Here is a 14,709-nt window from a genome sequence, read left to right on the forward strand (position 1 = left end):
TCTGGGGCTTAGGAATGAGGAAGAGAATGTAATGCCTGGATGTACTGTATTGTATTGCAACATTTGTGAAGCAGTGTATTCCACAGCGTGGGAACTCGGACAGAAAGTGAAGGGACACAAAGATTGTACCGAAGGCTGGTAGTGGCTGGTGTCTGGGAAATGTTGTGTGGCAGCACAGGGGAGGGGAGAGAGGGAGCCCTGGAAAAGGAAAACAAAAACAACAAAAAAACCACACACGTGCTAGTCTTCTGCTCGCCGCTCTTCTGCTTCTCTGGGCACAGGCTGAAGCTGCCACACTCCCATAAGGCCAATCCAGATGCTGCTTTCATACCCGAGAGCAGTGTCAGGATTGGGCGCAGCAGGCTTGTTTTGCGCTCCATCGGGAGCGGGAAGCCTCTGCCTGCTGGTCTCTCCACCCAGCAACACAGCTAGGTTGGAGAGGTGTCAGTGCGCATGACAGTTTGGCCGTCCTAAGACAGCCGGCCAAACCGTCATGCGTATTGACAGCAGTGCCCTCCCCCTGCTGCAGTGCTGTGGTTCCGCCCCCTCCCCCCCCCCCCCCCCCAAGACTCGGCTACAGGACGAAATATAAAATGATCATATTTTATTTTTAGTTTGTCTCTGCGGGCAGGGAGGGTCGCACCTCCGCCACTGCCCAAGACCTGGTTCATACCCCACTGTGAGAAACCAGTAAGGAGATTTTAAAGCATAAGTAATGGGACGTCAACTGATTTAGACATGTATACAACAAGGCATCTTAAAGGAATTGTAAATTAAGACAAGAGTTTATGTGGTGCACCCAACAGAAAAGAGATAAGGAGGAATTACAGAAACCCATGTTTATGTGTCACATAAGATGTATGAGCAGATTCATTCCGCATGCGACCGAATCAGAAGGCACAATGCAGTTTCATTGTGTGATACATCGAACCATATGTTAGCGAGAGCTCAATGATTGGTTCATACCTGCATTACGTCAAGCTGGCTCAAGTTTTTCTGCCTTTATAAGGAGGCCCGACTGAGAAAAGTCAAGCTGCAAAGGGCAAAGCGCACCCACAACTCTGAAGGAAGTACTCACCACAAATCTGCTGTTGACTTTTTCCAGGATCTGCTTCTCATTCAGCGCCATGGCTTCCCCCTTCCTCTTCTTGATCCTCTTCTTCTCCAGTTTCTTGCAGGCGTACATCTTCCCCGTGGCTCGGACTTGGCAGGCACACACCTAGGAACGGAAACGGAAGTACAGTGTGAAAGTGATGTGATTGGTCTAAGCCTCCTCTGCAGATTGCAGCAGTGACACTGCACGGGCCGGTGGGGCCTCTGCGGAGAAACCCTTCTAGGGCACATCATGTCCAGCACTTGTGAGGGCAGCAGTCTGTGCCCTGGAGGACTTCAGATATTCAGGTCTGACGGTGCAAGCAGCGTGGACCAGTTGTGTGAAAGATGGTAGCCTCCCGTCGGATTATTTACTCATGAACATCAACTCTGAAATATCTACATTACATGCCCAGACGTGTCAGTGTGTTGATGGATGGCTGACAATAACAGGGTTGCTATTCATTAAGAAGTTCCAAGTGACACCAAATAAATAAAAAAAAAGAGAGCAAAGCTTAACACTGAAAAAAAACATCCACTTTGTTGACAGGTATCCAGCCCCTTAAATCCCCTGCCCCTATAAAGCTGGTCCAAAGGTTCAAGAGAAGGGTAGAGAAGCCATGGAGGAACGCCACACATGACAGCCTCACCTCCTTCAACTCCCTCTTACATGCCCTAAAAATGATATACACCTGTCAGCGTTTCCTTTTTTTTTAAAAAACGTGAAATTATATTACCTGGCATTCTGCAAACCTCTCCAAGACCCGGGGTACTTCTGAAGTCAAAACATGAAAAAAAATACCAGACGCCCTCTCTCCCTGCCCAGACATCCTTTATAGCTCTGTGCCCCTTCCAAATATATAGGATCCTTTAAATCACCAAATTTAGCTTAAAGCATACCCCTTCTCGCCTAAAGAAAATAAAAATATAAGTAACCACCTGGCATGTCACCCCACCCCCCCGACCCCCACCCTTAAATACTCGAGGCCTTCACTCCGACCAGCTCCGACTGACCCGTGGTCAGCACAGAAAGAAACTCCCGCCTGCTGCAAGGTCCCCGGGCTGCCAGGGAGGAGGAAGCTGGCAGCACCAGAGCCCGGCCCGCACCCTCCTGCCCCCCACAGAGACCAGGGGCCATATTAGGAAATTTATTATGGTGAATGTGCTGCCCCCAGGGCAGCCGTGAACTCACGCTGCCCCCAGGGCAGCGCATTCATGTGAAAAGAGGGGCAGCACATTCATGTGAAAAATTGAGCGGCTTTGAAGCAGCCACTCATGCGCTGGGTCAGCGTGTTTCACTGTGCAGGCGGCAACCCACCTGCACTTTTAAAGAAAATTAGAGATCTCATTGCAGGCGGGTGCAGTGAGTGACTGCACCCACCTGCGAGGGGATGTCTGAGGGGGTCCATGGGACCCCTTTTCCCCCACCAGAGGGCTGTTTACAGGGTGCGTAAGGACAGTGCGTCTCCTTTTAGGCTGTGCCCTGTAAATGCGCCTCCTGACAGCTTCTTTGTCTCTGGGCCCTCGTCTATAATATGGCGCGGGCACAGAGGGAAATGGATTCCCTCATTTGTATGGGGCCACGCTCCCATGCAAAGGACAGAACGCCCTCTTGAGGAAGTGCTGACGCTGTATGTGCGCCATCGCTTTCAGTATTACAGAAGGGGACGCACCAGCGTTTGCAGCCCCTTCTGTAATACCAAAGTGCTCTGGTAGCGCACAAAGCGGGCACAAACGCCAGTTGCATCCCCGGGGTACTTCTATAATACGACCCCTGGTATTCTCCACTACTGACACAAAGTAACGGGTGCAAAATATGGTCACTTGCAACTACAGGAAGTAATTAAACGTATGATGACTCAACAAGCTGCAGAAAAAGTAAATGGCAGTGAGATTCTTACCTCCCCAAATCCACCCTTGCCCAGCACTCTGTACTGCCTGAAAGTGTCCTTAGTAACGACTTGTCTGAAAGAGAAAATAAGGTGTGAACAACACAATAGTCCATAAATTATGTAACATGTTCCACTGATGAGAGGCTCTACAATGCAGGTAGCAGGAATAAGCGACCTCCGTGGAACGTGGTTTTAACTGAGCTCTGTGGTAGAGTAAGCAGTAATACAATGCTTTTAAGTATCAAGTATATATTAATTTCTTAATGCATTCAGAAAGAACCTTTTAAGCTCCTGCAGTACTTCCCGAAAGGACAAACCACTTCAGCAACTTGAGCCCAGGCCAAATGAACCAATCATACACCCGCCACTTAGCCCCTCCCCAAGGTGGTAATCCAGTCCAAGCTCTAACAATGTATACCCCAATAACCACACACCTAAGGGAAAAACCATGTTCATAGCATAACAAAGAACAAATTTGTGGCGGCACCTGAACCTAGGCAAGCCCGAGTCAGCATGCCTGGGACTCACTGAAAACTGCAGTATAGCATAACATGCATAGATTACCAAGCAGTGCAATGTATATTAATTTAGGCTTTTCGAAATGCATTGCACGTCACCAAAGGCTACTCCAAAGCACTCCGTTGCACAGGTAAATTCCATTATCCATCATGGGAAGTCTCGAAGAATCAAGGCAGCTTGTTAGCCTTCAAGAGTAACAAACATACTCTCAAATATTGGTCAGAATGGAATCGGTTACCCCAATTGCCTGAACCCCAGCTGATAATGGGGTGCACAAGATTTTGCTCTATGCTCTCTCGTAGCTGTTGCACGGCTCATTCATTCAATATTTTGACGTCCAATAAGAGTTTTTCCTTTCCTCTGTGTCTCTCTTAACTGCATTTCTGCTGGGGGATCATGGGTGGCACCGTGATTGTGAAGTGAAGCAGGAATGCACCGATAGACACCAGGGATGTATTTTTTCGGTGGTGGGAGTGGCCCCTTGGGCAAGGGTCGCTCCCTTGTTGGAAATGACCATGTTTTGGCCATTTTCCGTCCCCCAGGGGCAGATCGGCCATTTTTAGGCTGTTCTACTCCCAGTGGTGGAAATCCATTAGACACTAGGGATTTGGTCTAATTTTATGTGTAAGGGGAGTGAACTCATGGGCAAGGCTCGCTCCCCTTTAAGGGTGCCATTTTCCTTTGTTTCTGCCCCCCGGGGGGGGCAGACAGGTCATTTTTAATAGGCCTATCCACTACCAGGATGTTGGAAACTAAAGTTTCTTCAAATGTAGGTGCACTGTTGCAGCTTGAAGGATTCTCTGGAGTCACATGCTGTGCATTATTCCGCAATCTAGTGGTCGAGTCCGAATTCTCTACCTTTTTGTAGTCCTTCTACTATTTTTGTTGTTGTGCGTCGATAGAGCCCACATTTGGTGCTTCCTGTGATGTTGTGCGCCCTCCCCTGGAAGCTCCCACTCTTGGTCGCCATCTTCAGATTCTTTTTTTTTTCTTATTGTTTGTTCTCTCTTTCCATCTTTTTGGTGGAGGGGGTCACTTGTGAATCCAGAAAATTCATCAAGCTACAAACTACACCTCCAGGTAAGAAACTATTCATTCTGCAGCATGAATCTTTTCTGGATTCACATGCTGTGCATAGATTTTGTAGCGGGTTTGTTAGTTTTATGGTGGTTGGGTTGAAGATGAGCCTTGATTTGTAAACAGACGTTTTAACACCTTTTGTCCCACTTGAGCTTCTTTGTTCATTTGAATGTGTATGCAGTAGTGTTTCGTGACCATTTGTACAGATGGCTACATTGCTGCCATATATCTATCCTGTAAAGGTATGTTTGATAGAAAGGCAATGGTTGCTGCTTTTTTCCTTGTTGAGTGTGCCTTTGAGGTTGAGTTTAGTCTTTCCCCTGCATTTTTGTGGCACACTTGAATGGTTTGTGTGTACCATCTGGCAATTGTGGCTTTAGTAACAGGCTTTCACATATTATTGTCTGCAAATGAGACCAATAGTTTTTTTATCTTCCTGCTTGTCTTTGTCTTCTCAATATAGTACATTATTGCTCGTCTTGCATCCAGCATGTGTAACGTTCTCTCTGCTTGGTTCTTGGCTTTTGGAAAAAACGTTGAATTTGTATTGTTTGATTTATGTGGAATTGTTAAACCACCTTAGGTAAGAACTGTGGATCTGTCATCATGACGATTCTGACCTTGTGAGCCTGTAAATATGGCTCTTGAATTGTGAGTGCATATACTTCACTCAACCTGCGAAGAGATGTTATGGCCACCAGGAATGCTGTTCTAAGTGTGAGCATCTTCTATGTGGCCTTGTGTAAAGGTTTAAAGCGTGCCTTCAATGATTGCGCGAGTACCACATTTAGATTCCATATGGGTGCAGGCACTTTCCTTGATGGTGCGATTCTTTTCGCCCCTTCTAAGAAACATTTTATTACTGGAGAAGTGAAGAACCTTCTTCCTATGTGACCTCTTGCGTAGGTCAAGATTGCAACTAAGTGTACTTTTAAAGATGCATGCGTTAAATTGCAGTTTAGTAGGTGTGTTATATATTTTAGCACCGTTGCGTCCTTTGTGTTTTACCTTAAGCCCTATTTAAGGCACTATAAAGAGTATCTCTTCGATGTAGCACTTGTTGGCTTTCTTGCTTCTCTAAGAACAGTCATTATGTTCTCCGGTAGCTTAAGATGACCGAATTGTAAGTCTTCAGGAGTCAGGCTCAAAGACTCTGGTTCTAAGTGTAGCAACCTTCCGTCTTCCATTGACAACAGGTCTTGTTGTGTTGGTAGTTTCAGAATGTTCCCTTGTGCTATTTCTATTACCTCTGAAAACCATGTCTGTTAGTATTGGAGTCATTTTGCCCCTCTTGCATTTGTTGATCACTCTGTGTAACAGTTTTATCGGGGAAAAGAGGTATGCAAATCTGACCTGACCAGTCTATTAACAAAGCATTGCCTAGGGATTGGTGGTATGGTTGTCTGGACGCAAAGTTTTGGCATTTTGCATTCCTTTGGGTTGCAAATAGGTCTATCTTTGGTGTTCCCTAGCCTCTGAAGAGGAGATGCTTTTGAGTACTTTTTGATTGAGTACCCATTCCTGAGAACTTGTCTGCTCTGTCTCTCCGCTTTCACATTGTCCTTGCCAGGTAGAGGAACTGCTGTTATCTTCAATTGGTTTTGTATTGCCCACTTCCAGATTTCTAAAACTCTGTTTTTATACATGTCTGATTGGCTTCTAATAAAATTTATTTTTTGACACAACCAAGGCATTTTTAACAATCACTTTCACTACTCACTGTACACACACCACCAGCTCCGCAGTAATTCTGGCGTCGAAGCACACCGGGGTGGCATTCGGCCTCTCCCGGTGTGGCCCGATGATGAAGCATGTCACCAACTAGGTTGGTGAGTGAGGGCTTTATTAAGAACCTAGTTGGATTCTACAGTTGTGCTCCACTAACAAACTTAAGGCACACACTTTCGTTGATATGATTGTATTTGTATTTTTCTCCATCCTTGGAGTCGCTGCTCTGCAAGCAGCGGGCTCCTTAAATGCCTCCCTTCCTTGGTCCTGGACACTTGACAACATTGATAGGAACTGATTCCTTGATTGAGATGGTATCAGAGTTTCCAGCAGGAAACAGGACTGAGACTTTTCCTCCTCAAGCTGCACCCCACACTTGTCTGCAGCCTTTTTATTTACATGATTGTACATTCCAGTGTCATCCGGAGGCGAAGACCTCGAGGGATAACAATCTACCTTTTCCTGAAGGAAGTCCATCTCCAACTCATGCCACTAAGTTTCTGTGCACTCAGAGTCTTCTGACCCCTGAAACATACCCAGTCCTTCTTGCTCCTCTTCCTCCTCCTAGAAGGTTGCTTCTTCCTCCTTCTGAGGTTCATGGGTCATAGGAGGGTTTATCTCTTCATCGTCCTTTTCGCCCTGGTCTGTTGGCATCAAGTTTTTTTGAGGAATTCAAACTTCCTTTAAGGATTCATTGAAATCTTTCTTTTTCTGTATTAAGGTGGCCATTTCGACCTTAAGGCTCCTGTTTTTCCACTCAATCTCCGCCAAGTGTTCTTCAGGATCGATATACATTTTTTTTGACGTTTCAGATTCCTTTGACGACATATCAGCTGTGGAGCTTTTTGTCCCGGTCCGAGACCTTTCTCACTTTGGCGTCGAAGCGTTTTGACCTTGTCCGTCTTTGGACGAGTGTGTCTTTTTGGGGGTCTTTCCTCCTGTGGTGTCCCTTTCGAGGGATCCGAGGGGGTTCCTTGCCTCAGGGCCTGCCTTTGCTCCACGATTATTTCGACAACGAGGCTACCTTCAATGGCCTTGAGTTGTCACTTTGATGATCAATCGGCAGGCAGAGGTTGCAGACCTGGTGTTGGTCCTTCTGCAAGAACTTGCTGTGGCAATTAGGGCAGAACAGGAACTGCGTTTTCTCCACCACACCAAAAAGGGAGTCCCCTGTCTGGGCTTTCTCGAAGTAGTCGAGGAAACGTTCCCTTGACTCTAGGAATCTCCTCTGGTACCTCGTCTTCGATGAACTTCTTTAAATTTCGTCCACTTCTTTGGCAAACTTATCCCGAACTTCCTTTTTTCTCCTGTTGGGGAGCTTTCAGCCAAGTATCCAGATCCAGCGGTGGAAAAAAATTATCTGAAGCTTATCGTCAAGAGTGGGAGCTTCCGAGGAGGGTGTACGACATCACAGGAAGCACCAAATAGGGGATCCATTGGCATCCAACAACAATAAAAAAAACACAAGAATAGAAGGACTACCAAAAAGTAGAGAATTCCAGGCCCAACCACTAGATGGCAGAATAATGCACAGCATGTTATTTATTTTTTTTATTGGCATTTGCATAAACACTACATAGAGGCACATTTGGTGTGCCTATTCCCCTGTGAGGTGTATCATCAAACTATGGGGTTGCAGCCATGAGTTAACCTTCAACCAACTGGGGACATAGAAACTTTTCGGTGGGGGGGGGGGGGGGGGGGGGGGGGGGGAGTTGCACTATGCCGCGGAAAGTGAGCAACAGTAGTCTTGTGCCTGAGCGCTGGACCATCGCGTGGGATGATGTCGGAGTTTTCGCAGGCGCGGGGATGGGGGGGGGGAATAGTCGGATGCGGAGGGGGATTGCGGGGTGCCAGTTACCGCCTATATAGAAGTGTGGTAGCGGGACAGATGTTATCTACGATCGCGACGCACCGGGCGCCTGGTCTTCTCGTGTGTCTCCCTGGGTGGGCTCCTGGCTCGCGGCTGGGGGATCGATCGCTTGTAGGCCCGCCACAGCTGTTGTTTCGTGCGCAAAGGAATGCATTAACATGGCCCATGACAGGGAGATCGGGTGTTTGCGTATCCCTTGGGCTTCCTCCGTTCTGAGTAATGTTTCCTCCGCTTTACCCCATTTTTTGACTGCGCCTACCCATGCCGCTAGGGGGGGGCCCTCTGGTGTCTTCCAGTGCATGGTGATGCACCGCTTGGCTAGGAGAAGCACTAGGGAGGCGTAACGTCTTTCCACCTTCTTGTGTTTGTGCCGCCTGTGTATACCCAGGGCGCTCGCCTCCCATTTGTACAGGTCTTGCAACCCCGTGACCATACGGAGAGCAGTATGAATCGCGTGCCAATAACTATGCAGTGTCGGGCAGTCCCAGAACATGTGTATAAACGAGGCAGCGGGTTCCAGGCATCTGGGGCAAGCAAACGAACTGTCAGGGAAGTATTTCTGTAATTTTTCGGGGGTGAGGTACGCCCTGTGCAGGATGTGCAGTTGTATATTCTTAAAACGGTAATTACGAGACACTTTTTTGGTGTGCTCCAGGGCCCTGGTCCATTCTCTATCGTGTAGAGGTCTGCGGAAGTCAGTTTCCCACCGCTCTCTGAGGGGTGCAAGCGTGGGTTGCCGCAATGTCCGCAGAGCTTTGTAGATCCAAGTGACTAGATGGCGTCCTGGCCCCATCTGTAGGATTGCATGGATGACCGGGTGCGTGGGGGGTTCCGTGTCGATCGCGCGCCACTGCCTACGGCAGTCCGTGAGAAGCTGCCTATGCCGTAGGAATTGCCCTTCGGGAAGGTCGAAGTCTCCGACCAATGCTGCAAATGTCTGCAAGTTCCCTTCAAAAAAATAACATCCCCACCTCCGTCACGGCGCGATCTGTCCATGTTTGAGGCATTCGCTCCGTGTAATGCGCCCGACCCCTGGGGAGGCCCACCAACGGCAGCAGCGGAGAGTACAGGGGAGCATCCCGACTAAGACGATGGACACGCGCTAGACAGGCCCGCACAGTCATTACCTGGAGGGGACCAGATGGCAGCGGTGCCGCGCCCGGCAGCAGCATACAGTGGGAGTTTGAATGCGCCCCGCCTCAGTGATCAGCTCCCCCTGTGCCCGGCCCGCCGTCCAACGTGATACCCATTGCAGCTGGGCGGCAAGGAAGTACGCTTCGAATGAGGGGGCCGCTAGCCCGCCTTGGTCAAGGGGCAATTGCAGTTTTGCCAGGGCAATACGCCGGCGGCCAGAACCCCAGATGAGGGTCCCAAGCAGGGTGTCCAGCTCGCGGAATAGGGATCGCGGGGGAACCACTGGAAGATTGGAGAAGAGGTACAACAGGCGCGGGACTAGAATCATTTTTGCAACAGCTATCCTCCCAGTGACAGCCAGGTGGAGACCCTTCCAGAAGTGGATCGAGGATCGAATACCACCCATCAGTGTGCGGTAATTTCCCTCATAAATGTCTTGCGGCGTATAATAAAGTCTGACGCCTAAGTAACGGACCGCTTGGGGACTCCAGGAGATGTCGACATCCTCTAACCGTATCGGACAGCGAGGCGTGGACTGTGCCAGGGGATAGACCGTGGACTTGGGCCAGTTGACCCTGAGGCCCGACACTTCGGCAAAGTCTCGCAGGATGCGCGATATAGGAGTCAAATCTGCCGCGATATCCCGGACATATATAAGTACGTCGTCAGCGTATAGCGATACTGAGTGGATAGAGTCACCTATAGGAATTCCCCATTCTTCGCCAGCCGCACACAACAGGGTCGCCAACGGTTCCATCGCCATGGCGAAGAGCAAGGGGGAGAGTGGGCATCCCTGCCTGGTGCCACGGCGGACTGGAAAGGAGTCCGAGATGAGGGGGCCTATAGGCACCCTGGAGCTGGGCGCAGAGTAACTAAGCCGAGTGTAGGCTTGCAATTTGGGTCCGATGCCCATGCGCTGTAGGTAATGCACAGCATGTTAGTCCAGAAAGATTCACGCTGCAAAACCAACAGACACCAGGGATTTTTATTTCGGCAATCGGGGAGTGGCCCTTTGGGCAGGGGTCACTCCCCAAAAACAATTACATATGTTTTGGCTTTTTTCCATCCCCTTGGGGCCAGATGGGCCATTTTTTGGGCTGATCTGCCTCCAAGGGAGGTGGAAAACCACTAGAGATCAAGGACTTGCTTTAAATGTGCTTGTTTGGGAGTGGCCCCCTGAGCAAGGGTCACTTCCCAAACATATTGAGACATGTTTTCGCCATTTTTGCCACCCCTGGAGGCAGAGTGGCCCTTTTTCAAGTCGATCTGCCCCCACGGGGGGGCAGAAAACCTCTAGACACCAGAGATATTGTATTTCTGCATGTTTGGGAGTCGACCTTGGGCAAGGGGCACTTCCCAGTATTGCTCATACAAGTCCTTTGATTTCAGCATATTATTTTTTTGTAGGCCTATATGCTCATAGGGGCGGCGGAAAACCACTAGGCACCAGGGAACACGTTTTTGTGTGCTGAACTGGTTGTTTGCCTGGCGGTTTGAGTGAACCGGCATTTGGCTGGCAGAATCTGTAGACTGTCGTGTGAACTGGTGGTTGGCTTGCGTTTAGCTGGTGGCTGGAGTAAGGGCCGCTCCCCTCTGGAGTACCAGTTTTTTGCCTTTGTTTTAGATCGGACAGTTAAAACACTGATCTGCCCCAAAAGGCAGACTTCATTGTGCTTAACTGTTTTATTTCTTGTCATCATTTGCATTTGTCAACTTAATATTTTAATTCTTCTTTTTATTGTAGTACAAAGCTTTTGATTTCCTTGGTGGGGAGTCCTTTTTAGCTTTTTCAGCACTGATAGAACTGCAGTTTGTGTAGTTGCATGTGTTTGGTAAGAAACCTTTTTTCATAATGTTTACTTCAAATGAGTATCATTGCCCTGCATTAATGTGTTTTAACAGTTGCAATAATTGAAGCATATTTAACTTCTGTTTTATTGTGTGTCAAATCGACTTTGGATTTGTGCAAGATGTGTACTGTGTTGTTTTGAGAGCAATTTTCTTTTTTTTCCCTTTCTAGTAGGATATTGTTGGTGCTTGTGTCTGTGCAGAGTAGCTGCTGTTGATCCTCAGTCTAGCTGTCTGTGGCAAGTGAGAGGTATTTTTGGAGTATAAAGGTTATTGTGTGGTTTGTATTTACAGTTTTTTTCTAGATCATTATATGTCAATAGTTATATTTACTGTTAGTTACAGCCACAGTTTGAATTGGAATTTGAAACAGTGTTGTTTATTATTGTTTTGTTGTTGTGCTTCATTAGTAAGCATTATGGCTGCCTGTAGGCTGACTGCCCAGCAAGTCGTTGGTTTATGTTTTTTATCTGCCTCTGAACATGGCTCTGAGACTGACTGTGTATCTGAAGCAATAGCTAAGTTGAAGATTCTGGCAGTGAATTTTCTGTCCAAGAGGAATCATCTGATGATGAATCCACTATTAGTGCTGATGAAGTGCCACTTTTGGAGAACAACACTAATATACCAGTAGAAAAAGCAAGAGCAAGCTGGATTGTAGGCAGGGCCTAGAAGGGGTCCCTTTAGAAGTGCATAAACCTGGGTTGCCCCTAATATGGTGCAGCCCGTTTTGCCTGCCTTTAGTAGGGTTGTAGGGTGTAGAGTCAATACAGAGAACTGCTTGCCTATCAATTTTTCCCAACTATTTATTGATGATGTGTTTCAGGATGATATTGTTGAGCAGATTAAATGGTATTCAGAACAGTTTTTCAGGGACAACAGTGCCACACTTAAGACCCACTCTAAAGCTAGTCAGTGGACTCCCACAAATCTCCATGAGATTAAGCAGTTCTGGGGTTTAACTTTGTTGATGGGACTGCTAAGAAAGCTATCTCTATCTTTACATTTGTCTACTAGTACCTTCATGGCAACTGCTATATTTCCAGCAACCATGAGTCGAGACCAGTATTTGCTTCTGCAGAAGATGCTGCATTTTGTGGATAATGCTAGAGCATTGCTAAGAGATCACCCTGACTATGACCGTCTCTTCAAGATTCAGCCCGTTATAGACCATTTAGTAGATTGCTTCTCTGAGATCTATGTTCCAGGGAAAGATTTAGCTGTGGATACGTCTTTGATATTGTTCAAAGGCTGTTTGTTTTTCAGACACTACATTCCCAGCAAGAGAGCATGCTATGATATTAAGATGTATATGCTTTGTGAAAGTGCAGCTGGATAAGCGTATCATTTCAGGGTATATACTGGTAGGGTTTCCTCAATTGACCTCCCCCCGGTTGCCCTTCCACTTTTGGAGTCAGTGAAAAAAAACGTGTGGGAACTTGCCAGAGGACTATTCAATAAAGGTCACCATTTATACGTGGACAATTTCTACACAGGTTTGCAATTATTTACGGAATTGTTCAAGGTGGACACTGTGGCATAACCAGCTCTTATGGTTACCCAAAAAATTTCAAAGGGGATAGAGTAGTGCCTTGAATAAGAATGAACGTCTTGATTTTCAATTTTCAGGCAGAAGAGAAGTGCACATGCTTACAACTATTCATGATTAGAGAACTACCTGATTGTTTGGGACCAGGTAGCAGAAGTGCTCAAAACTGTGTGCATTTTATGTTATAACAATAACATGGGAGGTGTAGATGGAGTAGATCAAAGGTTGGAGCCTTACAATGCTGTTCGAAAGTCATATCTGGTACAAGAAGTTAGCTGCTTATTTGTTTCATTTGGCATCCTTCAATGTTTCCGTTGTTTTCAAAGATTGTTCTCCAGATTCCAATATGAGCTTTGTACAGTTTCAGCAGTCTGTAATAGGCAGCCTTGTTGCAGTTAAGCAGGCAAGTGTTCCTAAAGTGGTGGAGGATGTGGCTACATTGAAAGATCGGCCACATACCTGAATACATTCTTCCAACACCCATAGAAGACTTTCCTTGTCGGAGATGTAGAGTGTGTCCAAAGAGGAGTACAAAAGGATAGCCGTATGTACCGCCTCAAGTGTCCTAATCCTGGCCTATGTGTGCCCACGTGTTTTAAACAGTACCATACACAACTCAAGTATAGGGAGCAACCATGAGAGTAAAAGGGAACTGACTGGTGTCTGTATTGCTACGTAATTTCTGTTTGGATACCTAGTTGGCAGTAGTTTTATGTGTAAGCGCGCACACACGCACACACCTACTGAAAACGCCAGTACACTCATTCCACCAACCTCCAGGTTGTGTGATTGTTGAGTCTGAACTGGCATCTGTCTGGTGGTGTGTATTGCTGGCGGTGTATGTCTGTGAGCTGGCATTTGGCTAGCAGTGTGTGTGAGCTGGCATTTGGCTACCAGTGTGTGTGTGTGTGAGTAGTGACTTGCTGCTGGTCATTACACAAACACTGCCTTACCCAGAAGCCCTTGCAATCCTCAAATATAGGCTAAAACCCATCTGTTCTCCATATTTCTGTGAGTCAAGGTACTAGAATCTGTGGGGAGCCACAAATGTCCTGCCACTCAAGAGTTCCCACATGTCCCTGATAAAAATGCTGCCTCACTTGTGTGGCTGGGTCTAGGGCCCGCGACAGGAATGGATCCAACTAAAGCCAATGCAAGTTCTCGCAAAGGGACACTCATTGACCTTGGTTTGATCTGTTCCTGTTGCGGGCACTAGACCTGCCCACAAAAGTGAGGTACCTTTCTTATCGAGAGACTTGGGGGAATGATAGGAGGTAGGAAGTTTGTGGCGGCTCTCTGCAGATTCCACAACTTTCCATCACGGAAATGTGGAGAAAATTTGTTTTTTTGTCAAAGTTTGAAATTTGCAAAGGCGTCTAGGTAGGAAAACCTGGTGGGAGCCACACAAGCCACCACACCATGGTTTCTTCTACGTGACTACTTTTAATAAATGTACAGGTTTGCTAGGTTTCTCTAGGTGCCGACTGAGCTAGTGCCCAAAATCCACAGCTCAGCACACTACACAAAAAAAGATCAGTTTTCAGTGGAAAAATGTAATGGTCCATGATGCATTTTTGGGGCTTTCCTGTTGCGGGCACTAGCCCTACCCACACAAGTGAGGTACCATTTTTCTTGGTTATCAGGAGACTTAAAGGAATGGTAGGAAATTTGTTGCTCCCTCCAGTAGGGGCGGCTCCTTCGTGAAAGCGAAGGAGCGTCACCCCACTGCCAAAAATGCCCCACAGGAAAGCCCCAGAGATGTAAAAATAATATGGTAATAAAGGTAATGTATTACCAATTTATTTTTTCATCCACTCGTCCTGAACTGAGTGTCAGGGCAGGGTGAGGCCACTGCTGCTGAGTGGCAGCAGTGAGCTCTGCACTTCAGTTTAAAGTGTGCATGTCTTTTTGGCCGGCTATCCTGCGACAGCCAGCCACACATGCACATTTTAAACTTCTCTAACCTAGCTGTCTTGACAGCTGGGATAGAGCCA

General features: G+C 47.3%; 1 protein-coding gene across 1 annotated transcript in view; it reads right to left on the minus strand.

Moving 5' to 3' along the window:
• Positions 1-14,709, minus strand: part of LOC146785104 (G protein-coupled receptor kinase 5-like) — a 506,690-nt gene that overhangs the window by 123,522 nt on the left and 368,459 nt on the right. The window contains exons 7-8 of the mRNA XM_085633729.1: positions 2,994-3,057; positions 1,079-1,219 (exon numbers count right to left, since the gene is read on the minus strand). Of these exons, the coding sequence (XP_085489855.1) occupies positions 1,079-1,219; positions 2,994-3,057 (205 nt within the window). The remainder of the gene's footprint in view (positions 1-1,078; positions 1,220-2,993; positions 3,058-14,709) is intronic.

Source organism: Triturus cristatus, chromosome 11, assembly GCF_964204655.1.
Source record: "Triturus cristatus chromosome 11, aTriCri1.1, whole genome shotgun sequence".
Classification (NCBI taxonomy): domain Eukaryota; kingdom Metazoa; phylum Chordata; class Amphibia; order Caudata; family Salamandridae; genus Triturus; species Triturus cristatus.